The sequence below is a fragment of the Lagopus leucura genome, unplaced genomic scaffold (genome assembly GCF_019238085.1).
Source record: "Lagopus leucura isolate 7727_CA_CO unplaced genomic scaffold, USGS_WTPT01 Super-Scaffold_100157, whole genome shotgun sequence".
NCBI lineage: Eukaryota > Metazoa > Chordata > Aves > Galliformes > Phasianidae > Lagopus > Lagopus leucura.
Window position 1 is genome coordinate 19009507 of NW_024962334.1, and position 24674 is coordinate 19034180.

The window sequence follows — 24674 nt, forward strand, 5'->3', positions numbered from 1 at the left end:
AAAAAAAAAAAAAAAAAAAAAAAAAAAAAAAAAAAAAAAGTGAGAAACCTTTTGTATCCGGGGTCCTTTATCAAAAGATTTACGAGACGCCAAACTGTTAGGGCAGTAATTATAGCCCCCATAAATTTAATTGCCCTTCAGTGGCTCTGGGCCATGTGTCTTTGAAGCTTTTCTTCTAACCCAAATGCCCATCACCATTTTTTATTGCTCCTCGATTGTCCCCGCTGCCGATAGGCTGCGAAACAATTTTTCTTGCCGTTATGTATTTGATTTGAACCCGGTGTCAAGTTATCCTCTAATGACGATGTTCCATCGCTCCCTCCCTTCTCTCCTCTCCGCGTGGCCGTGGGTGCACGTTCAGTCAACCCCAACTACAGCGGCGGGGAGCCCAAGCGGTCCCGCACCGCCTACACCCGACAGCAGGTCCTGGAGCTGGAGAAGGAGTTCCACTTCAACCGCTACCTGACCAGGAGGCGACGCATCGAGATCGCGCACACCCTGTGCCTCTCCGAGCGCCAGGTCAAGATCTGGTTCCAGAACCGGCGCATGAAGTGGAAGAAGGACCACAAGCTGCCCAACACCAAGATGCGCTCCTCCAACCAGCCCTCGCTCGGCCAGCAGCAGGCCAAGGCACAGACACAGGGCCACCCCCGCCCGCTCGACGGGGCTGCGCCCAACGCGGCCGCGCTATAAGGGGGTTATCGTTTTTTGTTTTTTGTTTTTTGTTTTTTAATATATAGATCTCTATTTACCTATCTATTGGGGTTGTGCGGCCACCCGCACTGGCGGCTGGCCCTTGGGACCACGCAACTGTGTAAAACAAAGCAGGAGCAGGGAAGGAGGACGAGACGTGCCCAGGGACGGGCACACGTTGAAACCAAAACCCGGACGATTGCCTACATTGTATATAGATAATTGTTCCATGCCCATCATTTTTTTTCTATTTATGGAAACCCTCTCTTGCCCTCGCTGTAAGAGTGCTGGATGCTATCACGGACGAATTCTCCGTACCTATGACGGACTCTTTTTTTTTTTTTTTTTTTTTTATTTTAAATAGAGAACACTTTACAAAATAAAAGACGGTTCAAACAAAGCCAGGAGCTCGGGGGACGCCCGCCCGAGGCAGTGACTCGAGTGGCGTGGGACGAGCGTGGCCGTGAGGGGCGAACACGGACCCACGAGGCACAGAGCGGACACGTTCACCTCGGGTTAGAAACTTATGGGAAGCGTCCCCTCCCGCCGTGTTGGTGTACTGGCGCTAACTTAGCTGGGTTTCGGTGTAGCCCCGCAGTAGCTGTGATATGAGTTGTTCTCCACATTCCCAATTGCATTTATTTAAAAAGAAAAGAAAAAAAAAGAAAAAAAGAAAAAAAAAGAAAAAAAAAAAAGCTATAAAGGCTGTGGCTGTCTTCATATTTGGCACCGTCTAAATCGTTTGGGTCCATGTACAATTTGTGGATTTTTGGTGTAATGTATACAGTGCCAGATGCTGGTAATAAAGATTATTCTGTACAAAAGAATTAAACGCTTGAAACACACACGCGTCCACTCCATGCTGTTCCGTGCACCTTGTGCTCCGCCGCTCTCGGCACCAGGAGTGGAAAACAATGGCCTAACGTGTTGGTGTAACTTAGGATTCGTTTTGTCAATACGGTTATGGTTGCTTAAATGTAGTGCAAAGCGTCCCCCGTCCCAGCTGCCGTCTGCGAGGAGAGCGCTGGGGGACGGGGAAAGCTGTCTGTACCGCACAGCGAGCCGGGTTCTCTGTAGAACTCGGGGCAGAACCGACCCGGTCCATCGCAGGGCTCTGGGCTCGTGTGCACCGCGCTACAGAGGGACTGAGCTGCTGCTGGGAGCCAATGAGCTCCCATGGCGGATTGTGCTGGAGGAGAAGTCCCACATGCTCGCCACGATAACACTGTAAATCTGTAGCCGGCCGTGATTTATTCGTCCGTTTTCTTCCTATTGTGATTCCTCAACTGGCAGCACTTCTGAAGGGAAATACATGGGCGGTAACCTAAAGTTACTCTAGCTGCCTCCTTCTCTTCCTTTCCCTTCCTTTCTCTTCCTTTCTCCCTTCCTTTCTTCCTTCCTTTCTTCCTTCCTTTCTTCCTTTCTTCCTTCCTTTCTTCCTTTCTTCCTTTCTTCCTTTCTTCCTTTCTTCCTTTCTTCCTTTCTTCCTTTCTTCCTTTCTTCCTTTCTTTCCTTCCTTCTTTCCTTCTTTCCTTCTTTCTTCATTTGAAAGACAGTTTCGAACTGTATTGAGAGAGCCTTACCAGTGACACGAAAACAGGGCACAGCTCAGATGTTTATCTGACCGAGGTTCTTCACGACGAGGACAAAATGGGGTGCGAGGGGAGGTGGCTCCTCGCTGCCCCCGAAGGCTTTCTCAGCCCGAGAGATGGTAGCACAGGTCTGGAAAGGAACTCCAGTGCTGTACCTCTCCCAGAGAAGGGCTGGAGGCCGGGCCTCAGATACTTACCACATCCGTCCGACAGGGATTTGGGATCCCACCGTCAGAGGCCGGTGCCCATCGGCCCGGGGGTGCAACCGGTGGGACCCCGCAAGCATTGCTGCCGGCCCGAGGAGCGCGGAGCGCCTCGGTAAGAAATGTAACGTTTCACTGGCGGGAGTATGCTCAGCACAGCAGATACGGAGTTGTAAACACGCTGAGCAAACACTGCTGACTCCGAGCCTGGCCAACGATCAGGCCCCAGGAGCGCTCCCACTCAGTGCTGTGTGCTGAGCCCCACGTCGCAGCCGCCTCCTCCTAGAGGGAGAGGGATACAGCTGGAAGCGGGCAGCCGCTATCTGCGGGCGTGCAGCTCCTCGTTTTGTTTATTGCTCGAATCCCTTCGCGTATCTCGAGCCAAAATTAGCACAAGCGAGCACAATTCCAGCTGAAACGTATTAACTGGCAGCGCGGGGTTGCTTTGGTGTGCAGCCTGTGCATATAAACCTGGTTTGTCCCACTGAAAAGAGAAATGAAATCACGCTGCAAATAGCATTTTTAGAGAGAACCATTAATCACCTCCTACAATAAATACTTCTTTGTAATTCAACAGCGGTTCTGAAAGGCATTCTCTTGGAAAAGTCTGTGAAGACGCAAAGGATTTTCCTGGAAAGAAAAAAAAAAAAAAAAAAAAAAAAGAGTGGTCATGTGTAAAGACACCGCATCTCGGCTGTCTGCTAAAAACATGCACACTCTGTCGGTGGAGATAGAGCGGCGGACTGCAAAATGCCCCACGGCCGATTTTCGTCGTTTAAGGTAAATCTTCCTTTTTCTCCCGGCCCCCCCTGCGAGCCCCCCCCCGGTCCTCTGGGAGCTGCGCGATGCTGCCGGGCCGGGAGCCCTCCGCTCCCGCTTCCATCCCACCCGGCTTACAATAACTTCCAAAATTACGTCGTCCGCCTTAAATTCTCGCATTGTGCTCCCTTTGCTAGGGCAACCAGGAGTTCACAGAGAGGACAAATTTTCTATCCCATTAATTGTTTTTTTTTAGAGGAGCAGACTGACCCTTCAAACCCTTGACCTTTAAAGACAGTATTCTTTCTAAGCCGGAGCTCGGACCGCAATGTCTCTTTCTCTCCCTCCCTCTCCCTCGCTCTCCCCTGTCTCTCACACACGTATTTATCTGCTCTCGCCACAAAGGCGAGAGCGGCCCAAAACGCCGCAAGTGGAAGTTTGTCAATATCTCAAAGAAAGACAAAATCACCTCGGAGTCAATTTAATGGCCGCAGGGAACACCACGCCGTTAACCCCGCTCCCCACCTCCCCTCCACCCACCAAGAAAAATGGGAGTTTGCCAAGGTCTCCTTCCCCATTCTCCCGCAATCTCTGCTATACCTGGTGTTTTATTACAGGGGGAACTCGGCTGTGACAAGCGCCTCGTGGTATTTAATAACTAGAGCCATTCTGCGTTGGAGGATTACTCAATCCTGTGCTTTTTTTTTTTTTTTTTTTTTTTTTTTTTTACTATTTTTTTTTTTAGGGTGCTGTAGTCCAACGGACCGTTTTTCGGTGTTAATAACAGTGCAGGGATGGGGGGAGCCCTCACACAGGCAGAGGTTTAACAGAGAGATCTCGGCCCCCCTCCCTCCCCCCCGGGGCCACGCACCGGGACCCTATCCGGGCAGCTCTGTCCCTCCGCTGCCCCCACAGTTCCCCTTAACCCCTCGGGCAAGAGAGGGCGCGGGCCGGGACTGCAACCTCCCGGGAGCGGCGCTCCACACGGAGGTCTCCCGGGGCCGTCCCCTCTGGCTAACCCGGCCCACGCTGGTCCGAGGTCCGGGACTCCCATCGTGGGTAGGGGGAGCTCCACCATCCCCCCCCACCTCAACCCCCGCCGCGCCCAGGAGCCTTCCTGGCCCCGCCCGGGACCGTGCGAAGGGAGATTGTCCCTCGTTGGAAGGTAGCCGGGGGACTTCGGGGGGGGGACGACACCCCCCCAGTACTCCCATCGCCAGCAACATCCAGCCCCCCATCCCCCCCACACTACTGCACACTGCCCCACGCACCGAGGCTCTGGGATCGGCTGGCTGCTGTGTGTGTGTGTTTGGGGGGGTGCTGCAGGGCTGCTCCGTCCCGCCAAGGAGCGGGACGAGCCCATATTATTCATGTCCCAGCGCTCTACCTGGAAACTGAGGAGCTGTCAAAGGCAGCAGAGATAGGGGACCGAGTACAGGATCCCTGCGCTCGCAGATAAAGGTGTTGCGTCTGTTCTGGGGGAGATATTGAAATTTTAATCTTTAGGGTCACGTGACTCATTAAATAATTAATGCAGATAGTCAGGAATGGATCTGTGGCCGTCAGTCCTCACTAGGAGTGATCTCTCACAAGTGAAACTCAACTCCTTATTACTGGAGTTTGTTTTTCTTTCTTTCTTTCTTTCTTTCTTTTTTTTTTCCAATTTTTTTTTTCTTTTCCCTTTAAAAAAAACCCACCTGATTTATCTTGAAAGATTCTAAACTCCTTAAGCAAGCAGTAGGGTCTGTGTTGGTAAGTAGGGAGTGCGTCTTTCTAGCTTGATGACTTTAATTGTTTGTGCTTGCTTTGTCTGCTGAGCCTTTGCTTAACAAGTTTAATATTTAGAAATGTTGAATCTTTGTTTTCTCTGCCTTGTGGTCACATTACGGCGTTTGGTGATTAAGCTCTACCGAGGCGAACACATTTGATAATGTTCTAATTCACACAGCGGAGGGCTGGGTGCCACCGTGCAGGAGGACCTGCTTTGTTCCATTTTCCTGGCGCTAATAAATCACAGGCTCCTAATGCGGGGCCAAAAAAGAGATGGAGAGGCGGCGAGCATTGTAAAGGAAAAGTCACGGGCGAATTTCTCTATGACTCATTAGTCTGAACGATTTATGTAGGAACTTAAAGTGGCGCAATGAATATTAGAGTTTGGGATAACAACAAATTTAAAAAAAAATGTCGTAACGTTTGTAAAGTGCTTTATTGCTACTTAGCAACTCTTTCAAGAGGAAGCGTAGTTTAAAGGGCCGTGGCAGCGTAATATATGGCGGTGTGACTTAATAGCTCCAAAATAAATAACAGAAAGTCGCTGGCACCGTATGCAGATACACACTCCATATTTAACACGAGTGGGGCAGCCCGGTCCCGGCTCTCTTGATCTATGCTGATGGCCGCTCGTGGCGCGGCTGTCGATGAGGGGTCGGGGCAGGGAGGTGCGGGCTGAGCCCGCGGTGCGGGGCGCCTCCGAGAGGGGCGGCTGGAGAGCCGGGGGCAGCGCGGCACGGATGGCGGCGGAACTCGCCGAGTCCTTCGGTGTTTGCCAGGAGATTGTAGCAGTCAGCGCTCTGAAATTTATGAGACGGCAATAAACAGCTTAGGAGGCTATTATTGCATGATTTTATGTAGGCTGGAGTTCAACACCAAATTTAAAATTATTAGAGTAATTATGGGACTACTAAATTACCAACGCGAAGTATCTGCTGGAAAAGTTCTCCCAAGACAGACTTAATATTTCCAGGGCTCAGAAGACGTTCTTCTACGAGAACTGTGTTATTTAATTATTAGCATTTACATTTACTGACAATTTTCAGACGCGTTAGACGGCTTTTATTAGCGAGAATGAATAGAGGGGCACGTTATTACATCTGACAAATTCATACGTAAACGTGATTCAGTAAGTGGCACCCGAATAATCTGACTATTGTCTCTTTGGATTGTGCAATACTGTTTATTTTAGGGGGAGAGAGGCCGTCCAGTTTTCTCCCCCCGTCTGTTGGCTTTCAGTGTTCTCGCGTTGTTCTTTTTTTTTTTTTTTTTTTTTTTTTTTTTTTTTTTTTTTTTTTTCTTTTTTTTCTTTTTTTTTTTTTCCCCTCTTAAGCCTTTCGGGCCCGATGCTGCTTCGGCGAAGTCAATTATCAGGCTCTTCCTGCGCTACTGGGGCCAGGATCGGGCCCCGCTCCCTGTTTGAATGAGAGCCCAACCACAATACTCTCCGTATTGAAACTGGAACTCGTTTCGCGTTTTATTCAACAGAGATGAACACCACTGGTTGTGTTTAATGTCTGTTCTTGATTAAATGATCCTAAACAAAGGTTTCCCAGAGGAAAATAAAGCAGACATTCATGTAACAAGAGTTTGGAATGACAATATTTCCAAACACTTGGAGACAGAAGGCATAGCTGTCTACGGGAGGGAGGGGGGGGGGGGGAGAAAAAAAGAGTCCCACGCTTTTATTTCTCAGCTAGCAGCGCTCCTCGCCCCGCCGGAGAGTTGCGGGGCCGTCCCGGCACAGCCCACCCCGCCCGCGGGCGGCCGAGCGCCGGCCCCGCTGCCCCCGTTAAGGCGTTGTTTGTCGCTTGTTTGCAGAGCGCCCGGCGCCCCGAAAAGCCCCGCTCCGGGCGGTGGCAGCGCTCCGGCCCCGGCCTCGGCGGCGGAACGAGGTAAGAGTCGGGACCGGCCATGTGCCGGCCTCGTACCTGAGAGGGGTGGTGAGAAATATTTAACCGAGCAGGGGGTTCGGTGGCTCGTCTCTATTCATCTTCCGCCGCTGCGAATGCGCGTGTCCGGGCAGACAAAGCGACGTGCGGGACCCGAGTGCTCAGGCATATAAAGGCGCCGGGAACAGGAAGGATGCGAAGTCGGCTGAGGAGCCAAAGAGCTTGAGGATTTCTTCGTCCGTTCTGAGCTCCTTTCAAAATCGAAGGCGTAAGGGAGACAGGGAGATAGCGGCAGCACGGCGGGGCTGAGCTCTTATCGCTGCCGGTCTGTCGGTGGCTCCTGGAGGGGCCGTGCGGCGATGCCCTGCCACGGGACACGGCTGTGCGTGGATGCTCACACCGCCAATAAGCTCAGGTAGCTGCCCGGCCCGGCCCGCCTCGCCCCGGCCGTGGGCTGATGCGGTTGGTGCCCGAGCCCTGGTGCTCTGGCAGAGGCCGGCGATGCTTTCCGTAGTCATCGTGTTCCCCTGCCAGCCGCAGAGAAGGGAGGATTAGAGAGAATTAGCGTAAATTCCTGCTAGATTTACCTGCTTATTTTTGGACGCTGATGTACAATTAGTGTATTTTACAACCTTTTAAAAGCGGTCATAAATTACAGGAATACAAGGGCTCTTTGTGTCGGTTTAATGAGCTGCTTAAATCGTAACTACAGAAAAGTGCTGCGAACGTCCACTCATGGAAATTTAAAAGCGAAAACACGGTGCGAGGGAACCTTCCTCCTGTGGCACCCGCAGCATTTCGTGCGGAGATATTTGGGATTCCTAAAGTGCCCCGGCGCTCAGCCTCAGCTGCCTCTCGGGGGGCAGCTTCCATCAGGGCACAGGCGCTAGCTCTGCTCTTTTTATCTGCTTCGAAGTGATCAAAGGGCGACTTTATCTCGATCAGCCTCGCAGATGTAGGTAAACAGCTCCGCATCCCAGCAGATCCCAACTCTTTCGAGGAAGCGAGGAAATAAATACTCGTGTAGTGCGGCGATTTCCATGTCCTCTCCACATGGGAGTGACAACCTGACCTCTTAACGACTGCCATAAACGTAAACATGAAAGACGGCAGAAATTCGAAATTTATTTGTACTGAAGGTAATTTTAAATCACATTAATGCTAGGAGCGTTTATTGGTGCCAGAGCTGGCAAAAGGGTTTCTCATAACGAGTGCACGTTACGAACTCAGATCTGTTTGTTGTTACCGAGGCTGGAATTTCAGCCCAACTCGGAGCCATGTGTATAAAGCACAGAAAAATCAGCGGCAGACTCACTGAGAAACGCCACGTTTTCTTTTTTTTCCTTTTTTTTCTTTCTTTCTCTTTTTTTTTTTTTTTTTTCCTCTCCCAGAAACATTGTTTCAGGTCTCCAAATCATCGAGGTCATAAAACACAGCGTTGAATGTCCAGGAACAGGAACAAAGTAATATATAGGATGCCGGAGGAAATCTAGCGTCTGCTACTTACACGGTCCTTTGAATTCATGTTTGTAAACCCGTGATCATAAGTAGTGGAGCAAAGAAAACCTCCAGATTCGGCGGGGGGAATCATTTTCAGCTGCCACCCAGGACAGTGTACAGCAGGGAGGACTCTCCCTCAGCCCTCTCGAAGCACAGTCAAGGAGTTACTTTTCTCAAGAATTAATTAGTTTCCCCACTGCAGACACGAAGTTAATTGTTAAACAGTAGTTTTAGCATTAACTTGACCATTAATACTAATAAAGATGTTCATAGAAACGGGGTTTTGAAGCCAGTGGCCGTAGCTAGCGTTAAGGCATTTAAGCTGACTTATGATTGTGATTTATTGCTTTTGTAGTTTCTATTTGCTCAGGACTGCAACTTCTAAAGCCATCTTTCTGCTTTTGACGCAAAGCAGTCGATAACTTTTTACAACGGCCCCTAGAAAGACTTGCTCTGCTTTTTTCAACATCTGCTCCATTCCCCATTAATTTCGGCCTCATTGTTGCAGGGGAACTTCTCCCTGTGTTTCTTTGATGGGATCTAAACACGCTGTATTCAAAAGAGCCGTGAATCCGCCCCGTCCAGTAAATCTCAGCCTTGGTTTGCGTTCAGGACGAGGGCTACGGAGTGCCCTATGGAGTCCCACGTCGTGCTGCTAACTGCTGCCTCGTCGTGTGCGGATAATGTTCTCCTCTCTCTTTCAGAGGTGTTATCATTTTTATTCCAGTTCCTAGTGAGGGATAATGTATGTGTGCCCTGTCACGAGCTTAGCGACTTCCCTATGAAAAATTGCAAATTCTTCCTCTGCTGTAATGTCACGCTGACTTTGCTGCACTGTCCACTCATATACGCTGTTACTGATGGGTTTAAATTCCAGTGGCCCACTTCTACAGCCCCAGCGAGAGTAGGAAGGCATGCCCCCAGCAGTAAAAATCGCCTTCCAAAAGAAATCCCCTTCCTTTCAGCTCAGTGGAGTGCAGGTGAAACGCTAAGGGGGGATATGCAGTTGGCTGAAAGTTTTCTTCGAGCCCGTGGGGGTGGTGGAAAGGTTTAGGCAAAGTTATTCACATCACAGCGCATAATGCTGGAGTCACAGGACGCGGTCAGGAACACGTTAAAAGCGCGATCCGTCCCATTCTCTGCGACTCCTTACAGAAAAGTTGGGTGAGATCAGGGCTTCTTTTGTTTGTTTAGCTTATTGTGTCAATAGCAGAAGTTAAACTGCCTTGCAGAGAAGATGTGATGTGTTCACACACAGGCGAGGCTGGCTCGCTGGGCAGGCTCGGGGGCCGAATAGAGCTTCTTCTTCTTTTTAGTTTCTCTCTCTCTTTTTTTTTTCTTTTCCCCCTCAGGCAGACAGCTCCCCCTCCCCAATTTTTTTTTTTTTTTTTTCATCGTTAGAAACCTATAATTTTGTGCATCACTCAAAGTAGCTGTATAGGAAATGCGTAAGCACAGGTTTAACAGCGAGGTCCCAAAAGGTTTTGCAAAATTCAGAGGCACGCCAGTGAAGGAAGGTGTGTGCTCCATAGTGTGGTACAAGGACTAAAATCAACTAGCCTCTTAGAAGAGACCCTTTTTTGCCTTTGTCAGGTAATTATAGGTCTTTTTAGTTTCTGTAGGAGCCCCGATGTAGCGTGTGGGAGGCAGCAAGCCCTGCACAATGGAGGGCCGGGGAGGGGGGGAGGCCGGGAATCATCCCGTGTAGAAGGGAGATGAAAAGAATGGCGTTGAGATTTGGGCTTTCTTCGGGTCTTGAAGAGAACGTGCGACGTGGGGCAGCGCGGTGGCCCTGGGAGCAAATGCCGGTTAATTAGGCTCAGTATCAGGGTGCGGTGCGATCCTACGGAGCAAGAAGGATTTCTCCGGCTTTCCGATGGGCTTTGTATAAAGAAATGCTGGTGTGGGATGAAAGAGACCCGAACCGATCCCCCTCTCCCCCCTCCCCAAGGCAACGCCGGCTCTTGATTGATTTAAAAAAATTTTTTTTTTTTTTTTTTATTTTATTGTTGTTCCATCCCTTTAAACTCTCCTCTAACGTACCAGGCTAAGGCTCTAAAAAGCCACGGCTCGCTCTCAGAAACCCCGCTCCTTCAGTGATTCCCTATTTCAAATAAAAGGATTTAAGTTGACGTATGACCACGTGAGCACATAATACAGCGCATTATTGTGGCATTTGGAGTGGAGACCCGGTCTGGCTCCGTCTGCGATTACGCTTTTCCAGTTTCTGTTCAGAGCGAGCACTGCTTTCTATTTTTTTTTTTTTTTTCCTGCCCCCATCACCGTCCCCTCAAGAGCTGGCCATTCCGCTGACAGCTTTCGTTCCTTATGGAAAGCTTATTGTCGAGCCGAGAGGACGAAATGCTTCGTTAGAAAGGATGGATTTTATTTTAAGGTATTTCCGTTGATTGTTCATTTATGTGGTGAGTTATTGCTGTTCGAGGCAAAGGTCAGTAGAAAAGGCTGAAGTGAGTGCGTGTGTGTGCGTGCGTGTGTGTGCACCGGGGCCGGGCTGCTTCCCTCTTTGTTTCAATTTGCTGCGGTAAATATTCCGCTCTCCCCTCGCAGCGAGCGGAGCTGCTTTATTTATTTTTCTCCATAGAGATCCCACACTGCTGCTGATGGCCAGCTGCCTCCGCTCCGGCCCCCCGATTGCCATCTTATCGTTATTTATGGCCGGCGGGAGACGGGAAGCCTCCTTGTAGCGTTTTGTGGCATTTTGATGATGATGACGATTTTTATTATTATGATTTTAATTCAAATACATTTTTCATTTCGGTCGGTGCGTTTGTTTACTTATGTATTTGCGGGGGTCGGGGGCCGGGGAGGGGGTGGGGATGCACCCGGGTTGGGGTCGCGCTCGGGTGTGCGACGGAGGTTGTTTTATGCGCGTTTGTTCGGCCGATGCCGAGCTGGAAATCGATGAGCATGCGATTGTACTGCCATTTTATTTATGATGCTTCGGTGGTGTTTTGCTTGCCGTGCGCGGAGGGCTGCGCGGGTGCTCAGCTCTGTGGCGAGGGTTCCCCTTCCCGAAGGAGCCGAGGCTCCTCTTTGCTTCTCCTCGGTGAGGAGGAGCTGAGCCGAGAGGCAGCAGCGTCTTCCAGCAATAAGCAGCCTTGGAAGTGCGGTGGGGTTTTGTTTAATTTGATTTTGTTTGGGTTTTGATTTTTTTTTCCTCTGGAAAGCTGGAGAATAACGGGGGTAAGAGTGGAAATCAGCTTCTAGGTGAACATATCTCTGGTCATTAATTCATATCCATGCAGTCTTTTCCATAAATGCGTACATACCGTATGTATAAATATGTGCATATACGGATAAATGTGTCTGTGTAGCCACATTATAAGGAAAGAACTTAAAGAGGAGGGCAAAATGTTACATAAAGTGACACTGCCCCGGCGGGTCTCTGCTTTGGGAAAGGTCACAGCTCCGAGGCTCTGTCCTCCAATTTGGTCAGCGCCTATTTCTGCGGTACCAATTTGTCCCCAGTTCCCGGTGCTTCGTGACACTTCTTCTAGGGGTCAGAAAGAGGGAAAAAGACAGAAAAGCGAAGGACGAGATAGAAAACGAGTTGAAAACAAACAGCAAAAAGAAGGCTGTTTCCGCGTGAACCTATTCGCGACCGTTCTGCGGAGACCTCGGGGGCAGAGATGTTTAGTTCTTCTTTCTCGACTTCTCGCTTTTAAGCGGCTCTCAGAACACATCTGACCGAAACAACTGCTATTTTCCCTCTCGTCGTGCTGAACCAAATCCTGTGTCCCTCTCACACCGGGCAGGATTGCTGCTCCGCTCAACAGCGTGTCTAAAAGCCAAGGTTAGCTTTGCCGTACTTTGAAATGGGCCAAAACGCGCCTCGAAAATAAAGTGTAAGCTTTAATTGCGGCTCCATTACTTGGCAGCGTTTCCTCTGATTTATGACCCAGCTCGGATGCATGCTGACCCAGTTAAACACTCATAAATAACACGGTCCTGCTCCGGAGCAAAAGAAAGGAGAGTTCTGTAGAGAGGGCTATCTCGGCTGCTTGGGTAAATAGCCTCGCTCTGCTGAGCAAAGAACGAACTGTTCGCGGCAATTCTCTGGTGTTAGAGGATATAAAGAACGATTGGGGTTTACCACGGCTGCTCTCACTGCTCTCTTGCCCAGTCCCTCTAATATTCCCTCCTAAAATCCCTACCGACCTGCAGAATTCGTCCCGCAGCTCCCCGCCTTGCTGTTTAGACCCACAGAGATTCCCTAGAATCAACCTTGTATGATAGTCGAAGCATTCCGATATACAACACTTTCCAGGCACCATTTTATTCGGAAACTAAGACAGTGCAAGATTCCGTAAACTGAACTTTTAGGGGAAGAAAAAGAGAGTCGTCCGTGAGTCAGGAGTCAGCCCCAAAGGTCCCTCTCCGAGCCCTATCGCTCTCTGCGGAATGTGGCAGAAAGAAAATATTCGGCCCCTGAGAGGGAGAGGCAGATAAAAGCAGCGGGAGCTGTGTGGTGGGACACTTATCCCTCCATCATAAGGCACATTACGAAAGAAAAAAGATTGTCTTCTCGTGTTTAAAATGACCTCTATGGGGAGAAAGGGGGCGTGGGGAAACGGGCCAAGAGGCAAAACGCTCTTCACAGGCAGAAAAGACGAATGGAGGAAATACCTCTCTATCCCCACGAACTACTTCGGTTCTCACCATTAAAGTCCCTCGCTAATTCCTCCGGTTTTACAAAGCACCCCCCCGTTCCCGTCCCCACACTCAGATACAGACATGGTGTCAGAATATCCGGCTCCGAAGTTATAAAGCCCTCAGAGGGAAGGGAGGCACACGCTCTCCTCAGCGCTCCCGGCCCGGCCCGGTCCCGGCGTCCGCAGGTTTCCTCGTCCTCGGTGCTCCCTCAGCCACATTCTGCTCTTTATTCCGGAGGGCTCCGTCGGGGCTCAGAGGTGCCTCTCTGTATTCGGTCGGGCACCGGGGCGAGCGACGGCTCAGCAGTTTCAGAAGAAAGTGTGGGGTTGATTATTGACTAAAAAGACTTTTCTTCCGATGCCACATTCACGGGGTTGTTTGAAGCAAAATGCATACGCGGGATTTTTGCTTTCTCCTCTCCTCCTACGCTGCCCGCTTCCCCTTTCATGTGGTGCCTTCTCACTTGTGCCATAAGGAGCAAGTGTTTTCTGTTTTAGTGCTCTGTTTACAGCTTTGGTGCATGAAGTCATAAATCTTGCATAGCCATAAATGACAAAAACCATTGGTATGCCTAAGAGGCCACCCCAGCCTTATAGTGCTTTTTATTTCTAGCTTCCCCCTCGCTTTGTTTGTGCTTTAGGATGACGCCGGGCTCCCTCGTGCTTTGAACGGACTGGTTATATTTTTAATGCCTTAATTAACGAAGTAACGTCAAATTTACACCTCGGCTCTACGCGGAGCCCCTCTCGGTCTCGCAGCCCACAGCCCGAGGGGCCGGGGCTGCAACTTACTTGCAGTCCTCGTGTGAGCGCCCGCTTTGCACGGGCTCCGCTGTGTTGCTCTTACACAAAAAAAGGGGGGGACCCCCCAGCCCCCACCCAAAGCCGGGAAAAAAAGAAGCGAGAGCTTTCCCGGAGGAGCAGGAGGTGGGGAGGGGCTGCGCGGCGCGGGGGCCACGTTCACGCGGGACTGCAGCCCCACGCGCCCCCACGGTGCTTAGGGCACCCGGCCCGTCTGTGCGGCACACGGGGGAGGAGGTGGTGGGGGAAGCGCCTCTGCGCCCGTCCCGAGCGCTGGGGATATTTGGGGGGCGGGGGGGTTCTGTGTGTACATCTGTGTGTGTGTGCGCTCACGCATGCATGAGTTAATAATTAGTAACTCTAATGATTTCCAGCGTGGCTCTGCGAGCATTGCCCAGAGCGGGGATCCTGGTGGGCTTTGGTTGGCTCTCCGGTCCCGGACCCGGCGCTCCGGGCCGCTCCCCCCATCCCCGGCGGTCAGCCAGGCTGTGCGGGACTCCGGGCGGCGGGGAGCGGCGGAGGGGCCATTGCACGGCCGCCCCCAAACCCGCTCGTGAGAGGGACAAAACAAACAGCCCCGCCGCAGAACCCCGGAGGCCGGTGAGAGCGACCCTTTGTGAGAGCCGTTTGTCTTCATTAGCATAATTTTCCTGGACTTTGGTGACGCCCGGGTGCTGGGTGGGGGGGGCCGCACTCCTTCGCTGCCACACTCCTTCCCTCCTTCTCCCAGGCTTCCCCAGGCCGCCGCCTTTCTTTCAGCCTTATAATTCTATTTTTTCCTTCCCATCCCATTCCCTCTCCCCCCCTTTCTTCTTTCTTTCCCCTCTTTCCCATTCCCTCCAGGCGCGGGGATCGGCCCTGGGAAGCGTCCCCATCCTCCGCGCTCTGGGCAGGGGGACAGGGACAGGGTGGGCAGCGAGAAGCGGGAGGGAGCCGGGGAGGCGGGGGTCGGAGCAGCCGTCCCCATCCCGCACGGGGCAGGGCTCGCCCCTCCCGGCCGACGCAGAGGAGCAGAGCCGGTGCCCATCCCGCAGCCGCAGGGACACGGCCGGGGCAGATCAATCTCTGCTCCCCGGGCTGCGTCGCCGAGGCTCCTAAAAAAAAAAAAAAAAAAAAAAGAAAAAAAGAAAAAAAAAAAAGAAAAAAAAAAAAAAAAAAAGAAAAAAAAAAGAAAAAAAAAAGCATGCTGGCTTCCGCCTCAGTCGTCAGAAGTTAAGGTAAGCAGGCCACAAATACGCTGCTATCAGTCGTGAATGGCGGAGTTTATGTCCCAGTGATTTATGACCGTAGACTTAAATGTCGGTTCAAGAAGAGTTCACAAGCTGGGGCTTCCTTCCAGGCAGTGACTGATACCCTTACACTTCGTGTTCAGGCAGCTCTCTCTACTCTCCCCCCACCCCCTCACCTCTTCTCAACTTTGTCTTTATCTTTCAGGAAATCTTTCTGGGGGGCTGCTGTTTTTTGCGTCCCGGAGTCGGAGTTTGGGGCTCGGCCGGGAGCTACAGGAGAAAGATGCGGTGTATTTAGAGACGGGGAAGGGGGAGGCAGGGGAGAGCTGAGCCGTGGAGCGGGGAGGCGAGGGGGACATGCCTGGGGGAGGCAGCTTTCATCTGCTGTCTCCGGGCTGTCTGGCGGGGGGAGAGGCCGGTAAAGGCTGAGAGGTGTACTGCGCAAATGATGCTGGATGGACCGGCCGAAAAGGGCGCTGGCAAATTTGAGGGCCGAGCTCTTTTGGCCTTTTGTCTTCGGCGAGGACGAGGAGCGCTTTTCCCATCTCAGGCACTAGTTTGGGTGGCAAACCTTCCGCCTTCCACCCTCCCTCCCCCGCTAGCTCCCGTTAAGGCGCTGCTATTATTCGCTCCCTGTCGCTATAAATCCCGCTAGTGCTGTTTTCGCGAGTAATGGCCGTGCGCCGCTCAGGTTACCCTAACTTTTAGGAAGTGATTAACTCCCGCAGCCAAAGGCGGGGGCCGATTTTCCCTTCCTGGCGGGCGGCCGAATTTTCATTAATATTTTGCCTTCGAGGCGCAGCCGCCCATTGTTGGCGAGGCGGGCGCGCAGCTTTGCGCGGAACATGGCAGGGCCGCCGCTCTGCCCGCCGGCGGCACCCGACAAATCTGGGAGCGCCCGGGGAAGGTGAAATGCTTGGTGTGGACGTCATGAAAGGCCGGTTGTTTCCTTCCTGTTACTGCGGTTCCCTCTTTCTGAAGGAAAGGAATTGAGAAAAATCACACCAGGCCCAGATATCGTTAGAGGCGAGGAGCTGGAGATGGTGTCCGCGCCTCAGATCTTGATTGTCTTATTAGCTTAATAACAGCCGGAGAGGTTGATTAGTGCAATAATGGGGCTGCCGCCTTGCTGTAGGTGCGTTACCTTCATTTGGTTGGGATGTAACAAAGGAAAGGCTGTTTTCTAAGAACTTGTATAACTTGAAAGGCGCAGAATGAGATCGTTTGGTGCTTGTGCTGCCTAAGACATTTCGCCCCTAAGCATTTGTCGTCGTTAGATGTTTTGGGGGAAAATAGCCAGCTGCTTAAGCGCGGGGGAAGTGGCAAAGAGATCAGAGCTGTTCTGACCCGAAAGAACGGAGCTGTTGGTCAGGAAGGGAGAGGGGACGGCGAGCAGCAAGCTGCGATTTCTGAGAACAATGTATGCGCGTGTGGGATGAGCTGCTGGATGGGAGACGGCGTACAGGTCTCTCATTAGTGCGGGCCATCCTTGGGCTGGTTATTTTCAGGTAGGTAAGCTGCAGAATTTGATTTGAAAACAACAACAACAACAACAAAAAACAGAGAACAGAAGGACGGAGAGAGCAAAAAGAGAGGGGAGAGAAAGGGATTCGCCCAGGCAGGAGCAGCATTCTCTGGGTCGGTGTCCACCCTCTCCCTGGCCAAGTGACCCTCATACATCAAATTACATAGCAGCTTCTAAGACAGAACCTATTATCGCTAAGTTGGAAGGAAAGTTCAAGCCGTGGTCATGGAGATGAACGCTGGTTTTTCAGGTTCCTGGTGTTTTGTTGGTTGTTTTTTTTTCTTTCTTTTTTTTTTTTTCTTCTTTTTTTCTTTCTTTCTTTTTTTTTCTTTCTTTCTTTTTTTTTCTTTTTCTTTTTCCCCTCCAATCCATCATGTTTTAACAGGTAGAGTCTGGCTGATTCCACAAAAAGTTAATGTCTTTGAAATAACTGCTAAAAAACAACAGCAGAAGCCCCCAGCTTGCCCCTGCTGGCCTTGCTGAAGGGGCTCCAAGCTGGGCTGGGTCCAATGGGGGCTCCAGAGCCACTCGCGGGGGAAGGAAGGGTGTGGAATCATCGTGGGGTTGTGGCAATGTGGTATTGAGGGGCTGTGGGGGTAGAGTGGACCTGCTATCACTCCAGGGCCAAACAGGAGCCACTCCGGGGCTCACCCATGCAGGAACCACTGGTGCCAGGGTGCTTGACCCAGGAGGCTGGAGGCAGTGCGTGAGCACGAGGGGAGAAGGCACCGGCTTTGTTTATTTTCCTATCGAGCGTTTCATAGACGAGCCAAAATCCGTCACTTGGGATCTGTGTGTGTAAATATCGCTGGCTGCAAAACCTTTCCATCCTGCTCCTGCCCCCTGCCATACGTAGACAGGAACAATCTCATGTATTTCTTTGAAGCTGGATGGAGAGCCGTAACCCAGAGAGAAAGGCTAAAAATAAAAAGATGCCAGTTACAGGGGAGGGTTTACTTGTGGAGCTGGAACAGAGCGATAGCCCAGCCCCTTTGCATTAGTGATTCCTCGATCAGCCTTATCACAGAGACTGGTATTAAAACAGCCTCGCGGCGATAAACGGCTGACCCCTTTGCTGTGTGGTGCCCTGCCCTGTTTCTTAAGAAGAAAGGAAGGAAAAACCCTAGAAAGACCCTATCCCAGTGCAGCAAAGCACATATTTGTAGCTGCCAGTAAATCCAGGCAGCTTTTACATCGAAATACTCTGCGCCTGAGGCCAAGTCATGCTGCTAAATATTGCTGACCACTTTTTCTTTTATGGCTTTCATGTCACTTAGCTATTGAAAGTAAGATGGATTTGCACCATTTCTTCACCCTGCTCTGCTCTCCCCACACCCCAGGTCTGCCCGGAGCGGCCATTGGAGGAGCAGCGCCACGTGACAGAGGGGTGCCAATGTTATTCTCCAAGGGTGTCAAGACCCTGTCAGTTTGCGAAATAAATATTGGGAAACAACGAAATGCAAAAAGCGACCTACTACGACAGCTCTGCAATCTATGGTGCCTACCCCTACCAAGGAGCAAATGGTTTCACTTATAATGCGAGTCAGCAGCAATATCCTCCGTCTTCGTCACTTGTGGAAACTGAGTACCACCGCCCTGCGTGCTCCCTCCAGTCCCCAGGCAGCACCGTGTCCCACCACAAGGCCAATGACATCAGTGAGAGTTGCATGAGGACCCTCCCCAGCCAGCCTCTGCAGCCCCCTGGTCTCACTGACCCGCAGGCCCCACCGCAGCCACCTCCGGCCCCGCAGGCACAGCCTCCACCTCCATCCTCGGCCTCACCGTCTCAAAATGCCAGCAGCAACCCTGCCCCTGCCAATCCCACTAAGAGCCCGGCTCTTAACTCACCCACTGTGTCCAAACAGATATTCCCATGGATGAAAGAGTCTCGGCAAAACACAAAGCAGAAAAACAGCAGTTCCAGTTCAGGTATGGAAAATGCTCTCATGTGTCCTGCGGGGAGGGAGCAACCCTGGGCGCCTTCACTTTTGGGAGGGAAGGGAGGGCTGGGGTCTTGTTTTCTTCCCTGAGCTGCCCCCCATGGGCTTGTTGGCTTGTGATGGGATCTCGGTGACCAAACAAACCCCTGGGATCTTTCCCAGCCTTGCAGAATGGATCCAGTGTGATTTGGTTTCCTTTCGGCTGTGTCCTCCTGCATCTATCACATTTCGTAGGTAATCCCCCGTCCAGTAAATCACACCAGTGCCGAGCAGCCCAGGCCTTGAGCCAGGGGCCTGTCCCAAGTACTTTATTGGCACTGTGCTGCTAGATTAATAAGACAGTGACCTATCTCTGCCGAAGTGTAACGCGAATAAAATAGCTCATAATCATGTGCAGTTGGGATCAATGCCCTGTGTGCAGTCAGAACCTCTTCCTACTTTTACAGGCTGACTGGCAAAGTTACAAGACTGGTAAACAAAAGTCTTCTGGAGCGCCATAAACTTAAGCCTGTAAAATATTATTTGGAGGATGGCAGTGTACATTAACACTTTTATTACTTGAGGAAACTCAAATCAGTAACATCAGGACCAGCTCCAGTGCCCAGGAGTTGTGTTTATATTTATCTCTTCCTCTTTTTCTCATAAATGTGCTTTGGAAATAGGGTTCAAATCTTTAGCAAAGGTCTCTGCCAGTGTACTTTTAAAGCACTGATAATATTGCTATTTACAGACTTCCACAGTGTGTATTTATTTTATTAAAAAGCAATAACAGTTAAATATGCCTGTATGCCTGTACGCAAGCACAGCCGCCATATGCTCTTCTGATGCGCATTATATTTCCCAATCACTACCATATGTTAATGTTGGATGTGGGAGAAACACTATACTGCCAATTCTGTGTGTTACAACATTATATGTGGATATCTGACCTTCAAACATCCACAGCTTATGTATATACAGCAGGGTTATCAGAAGAAGGGGCTGTAAATCTCTGTGGTTGTGGAGAGCAGGTAGTTCTCAAAGGATCTAAGCCTGATATGTATGTGGAACAATAGGTTCACCTTTCGAATTTCTAAAACCTGCTTTATTTCCTGGAACCTTTCCTATTCCTTTATGCAAAGCTCAAGATATGTTGCGCCCTGTCATTCTTTATTGGAGCAAGTATAGCCAAACAATGCTACCAGTGAAATGAAGGAAGCTTTGGGGCTTGGAGCATGGCGAGGCTGAGCTCCTGTTGGGGTTACTTGTTGCACATGTGGGCATCTCATGTCCAATAGCTGGGCAGTTGCTGACATTGTTGGGCGCAGTCTCTGGTTGCCATGTCTAGGTTTACCATCTGATTGTGTTCTTTGTGTGATTTACATAGGTGAGAGCTGTGCTGGTGATAAGAGCCCCCCAGGCCAAGCATCCTCTAAACGAGCTCGTACGGCTTACACAAGTGCCCAGCTAGTAGAACTGGAAAAGGAGTTCCACTTCAATAGATACCTTTGCAGGCCACGGAGGGTTGAGATGGCCAATTTGCTCAATCTCACAGAAAGACAGATCAAAATCTGGTTTCAGAACCGCAGAATGAAATACAAAAAGGATCAAAAGGGCAAGGGCATGATGACCTCTTCAGGAGGGCAGTCCCCGAGCAGAAGCCCCGTCCCTCCAGCTGCTGGGGGATACCTAAACTCTATGCATTCTTTAGTAAACAGTGTCCCCTACGAGCCCCAGTCACCTCCGCCATTTAATAAGCCTCATCAGAACACCTATGGCATCCCTGCATCGTATACCGCTCCTCTTAATAATTGCCCACCTCCTCAAAAGAGATACACGGGGACAGCAGCTGTGACACCTGAATACGATACTCATCCTCTTCAAGGCAATGGTTATGGGAATCCACATATACAGGGAAGCCCCGTCTACGTAGGGGGCAACTACGTGGAGACCATGACCAATTCTGGGCCTTCCATCTTTGGTCTAACTCATCTCTCTCATCCTCCCTCTGCCAACATGGACTACAGCGGGGCTGGGCCGATGGGCAACAATCACCACCATGGACCTTGCGACCCGCACCCGACATATACAGACCTTACAGCTCACCATCCTTCTCAGGGAAGAATTCAGGAAGCGCCCAAACTCACCCATCTGTAGGAGCCAGGAGTCACTAGGTGGAACGCAAAGCCCCAACCTTTTAAAGTACTCGTCCCTTCCTCTCTGCCTCTCCTCCCCACCACGCGCCCTCCTCCCCTCTCTTTCTTCTTTCTTTGGCTCATTTTAGTTTGTTTCATTTCCTTTGGTAAAAGCGTTTTCTAGTTTATGTGACGTAGCAATATTTGTTGCTTGAATTGCTCTATAGTTTCACTAGTGGATATTTATCTTCTTGAACTGCAGCCTCGTGTCTCACTTTGGGAGCATACAGAGGCTTTATACTTTACCTTCTACACTTTTATCAAAACAGGGTATATGAACAAATTTTCTATAAAAGGAATTCTTAAATGTGAATTTGTTCGTACATGATTGATCCCACGGGGAAGCAATTTTTTTATTGCACTTCTTTTAAATAGCGAGAAAGACATCAGAAGCGCTTGGACAGGGATTCCCTGGACAGTTATTGATACGTGTAAGTCTTTCAATGTGTGTATGCTGGTGAACATTCAGATTTATTTATATTATTTTTTTTTTTTTTTGCAAACATTGAATAATCTAAGTGTTTAAAATTTTATTTATCCCCATTTGTTCATATTTATATATATATAAAGAATCTGTACCCTGAATATTCAGGAGGTATTTACCTGGCCATGTGTTAGATGGCATATCGGCACGCGTAGGAAATATCATTTGAAAGGGAACTATAACTCCTTTATTAAAATGATAACTGTGATGACAACAATGCAATAAAACCTGGGAAGAAAAAAAAAAGAAAGAAAGATCACAGCTTGAATAATTGATGCCTGTAACATCCAGGTAGAGGGAAAGAAGGCGTGTGAAGCTGAAAGGCTTAGATTTGTGTTGAAAGTTATACATTCCTTGCTGCTCACGTTCTGAAAAAAAAAAAAAAAAAATAAAGTTTTTATTCTGAATAATAAAGAGTTAAGGCCACGTTATTTGCAGTGCGAGGAAGGGAGAGCCCTTCGTGACAGGGGAGTCGGTGGACTCGTCTGGAGCCCACACGGGGCTCAGCTCTCCCACCGCACGGCTCCGTAGCGCCTTTTTAGAGATAGAGAGAGGGATTTATTAGGATTGTTTTTCCCATTGGTTTCCCTGCCGCCTCTCCCACGCCCGGTGCGGAGGGCGGGGGCGCGGACCGCGGGTGTGCACGCGGTGGGGGGGGGGAGGGAGTGCGCCGTGTGCGTGCACGAGCTTGTGCGCGGGGGCGAGCGCGGGGGCTGAGGCCCAGCGAGGTGCGGTGCGGAGGGGATGCACGGCTCCCCGAATGGGGACCGAGGAGAGGCGGGCGGAGGCCGCAGACCCCAGCCGCAGTTGTGGGGTGGATGCCGGGCACAGCTGCCTCTGGGCACCTCTCCACCCCCACTGCCTTTTTTCCCGTTTTCTTTAGAGGAGTGGGTTCTCTCTCGTCTTCCTTTTATTTTTATTATTACTGTTATAATTCTGGATTTAAATCTGGGGCCGTTTCCTGTTGGCCGAGCCTCCTCCCCCCCCCCCTCTCTGCAGCCTGAAGCGGTGGGGGAGGGGAGTTCCCGTGCTGCCTTTACCCCCCATGCCCCCCTCCCCCTCCTCTCCCCCTCGTGTCCGTGTGCGTGCGTGTGCTCGTATGGCGGGGCTGTGACACGTGGGGGTGAGCGGGCACCCGCGGGTGTCTCTGGGCAAAGTGGGACCGAGTGAAGGCAGGAACCCCAACCGCCGTGTTTAAATGCCATGTTTCTTCCTTCCAGGCCAAATGTCCGTAATTTGTAGATTGAAACTTGGAAGATAAATCAAAGCGGACCTTAATAGACTGGGTAAAATATTCCCTTTGCGCGTTTATAGAGTCGTATCCCTATGCCGTGTAGATAATCGCGCATGCTGTTTGCCATCTGTATCTTCCAGAGCAAAGGAAAAATGTCGCCATTTTGGTCGCACGCTGAAATATTATTAATCTTTGGGCTTTATCTTGTTCCCAGAGCCACCCCTGCCCGATGCCGAAACACTGCCACGCAGCCGCGAATCTATAGAGCTTTTCTGCATAAGTAGATAAAGAGTGCTCGGGCACAGAAAGGGATGGCGGATATATCCGCACCGTGCTGCGCGTTACGGGCGGAGATGTAGAACCGTGGAAGGTGATTTCTTCCGAGATTTTTCATCGAAACCCGATTGTCGCCCAGTGCAGACCAACGACCCGTTATTGTTTTGTAGGCAAGAAAGGCATTTTGGCACCGTCGCAAGGCATCTCTCGTTTCCAGTTAGCGAATATAGAGAATCCAAACGCCCCCCACCCCTCAGATAAGTGCCATAGATCAAACAAAAGGTAACGGTACGGGCAGTGAACTCGGGTTGTGAGGCTTAGCGCCAGGATTGCATTTCTGAAAATGTCCATAGAGAAGGAATTCGGCTTTTCTCCCCCCTCCCACTCCGAAGAAAGAAAAAGACAGGCGGCTTTGCCCCCTTCTTTCCTCTCCCCATCCTCAGAGCCTGCACGTTGGCAATACGAATTTGTATTTTTGCATTCGAGATTCGCCCGATTAAAAGATCCCTCTGGAGGCAGAAGTAATTGATTTGCCCAAGAATTTCGCGTCCCCTCTCCAAAGGTTTTGTTCCAGGTGGTTTTTGTATTAGAACTACCACAAGGAACAAATGTGCAGAATAGAGACGCCCACGCAGGTTTTACTCACAAAGCCCGGTTAAAGTCCAAACCTCCCTCTTTATTATTTGCCATCCTGCTGTTAAATCCCGATATTTTCGAGGAAAAAAAAAAAAAAAAGAAAAAGAAAAAAAAAAAAAGAAAGAAGAAAAAAAGCAAAGCGCAACCCCGAGGAAGGCGCAGAGAAGCAAAATAAAGCCGGGCTTTTCCCACAGCAGAGCAGCCCTCCAACAGCATATTTTAAAAGCAGCTTTTTTCCTTGTTTACCCGCGTTTCTCGCTCTGCCTCTTTGCTCGGATACATTTGATCTTGGAAAGAGCAAGAAGCTCTAAATGTGTTCTTAAGGGCCAGAAGCTGTCAAACCTTTTGGCGGCCAAGATTGATCGCGCGCAGACACCACCAGAGCTTTGTTTGGACTAAAAGCAAGAAAATTAAACCCTTTGCATTTTCCAACAGCATCGATATTTGTAAGGCATCCCTTTCGAGGGATTAAATGACAAGTCTCGTTCTATATTTTATTTAAACAAGCAACCACCAAAAAGCCCATTTAAAGCCTCCCAGCCCCTCCCCTCCCCCTCTCTCCAATGCCTTCGCAGATATGCTACATCTTGAGGGTGCATTAACTTAAAACCGATTTTTAAAATGCACTTCGTGCAGTCTGGACGTAGACTGGTCCGCTGAGTGCTTGGGGCTTTTTTTTGTTTTTTTTTTTTTTTTTTTTGGTTGTTGCTGTTGGTTTTTTTTTCTTTTTTTTCCCCTTTCTTTCTTTTTTTTTTTTTCCCTCTTCTTTCTTCTTCTGTTTCTTCTTTATTTTTACAACACGAAGAAGACGCTTTGCCGACCCCCCTTTTGGCAACTCCGAAAATCCAGAGCGATGGCCCCGCCCGGCGCTGCGATGCTCCCCGGCAGCTGGAGGACTCACGGACGTCGCCCGCAGCTCCTGCCCGGCCCCCGGCCCGGATTTGCGCGCAGGACTCATCGGGCCGGGGACGCCCCTGGCGTTGTCACCCGCTCTCCCGGTTGTGCCCAAAGCGTCCGAATTCGGGACTCGACCGAGCGGAGGCACATGGAAACGACGGAGAGAGCCAAGCTTCGGAGACGAGAGCAGTGCCCCAGGTTATCACCCCGCAGCTCTGCTTGGCCCCGTGAAAACAAACCCGCTACCAGCCCATATATCTCCTGGTAATCGAAAATACTCACCAGACCCAGCCTACTACGGTTATTAAGCAATTTATGACAGCAGACGGGAGTATCGTTTGCAAGCTAAGGCACAGGATTTTGGCTTTTTTTTTTTTTTTTTTTTTTTTTTTTTTT

General features: G+C 50.4%; 2 protein-coding genes across 8 annotated transcripts in view; both read left to right on the forward strand.

Annotated features, from left to right (window-relative positions):
• HOXA4 (homeobox A4) overlaps positions 1 to 1534 on the forward strand; it is a 2405-nt gene extending 871 nt beyond the window's left edge. Inside the window, exon 2 of the mRNA XM_042889324.1 lies at positions 362 to 1534. Coding sequence (XP_042745258.1) covers positions 362 to 693 — 332 coding nt within the window. The 3' untranslated portion in view covers positions 694 to 1534. The remainder of the gene's footprint in view (positions 1 to 361) is intronic.
• Positions 1 to 21857, forward strand: part of HOXA3 (homeobox A3) — a 33501-nt gene extending 11644 nt beyond the window's left edge. For 2 of the 7 annotated variants that reach the window (XM_042889318.1, XM_042889317.1), the window contains 3 exons: positions 3066 to 3268; positions 17978 to 18566; positions 19944 to 21857. In XM_042889318.1, the coding sequence (XP_042745252.1) occupies positions 18095 to 18566; positions 19944 to 20713 (1242 nt within the window). In that variant the 5' untranslated portion in view covers positions 3066 to 3268; positions 17978 to 18094 and the 3' untranslated portion in view covers positions 20714 to 21857. Of the gene's footprint in view, positions 1 to 3065; positions 3269 to 4533; positions 5000 to 6845; positions 6913 to 9959; positions 10003 to 10702; positions 10805 to 17977; positions 18567 to 19943 lie in introns of those variants that run through there. The other 5 variants (XM_042889320.1, XM_042889321.1, XM_042889322.1 and 2 more) reach the window with 5 other exon arrangements.
• The last annotated feature ends 2817 nt before the right edge of the window (positions 21858 to 24674 follow it).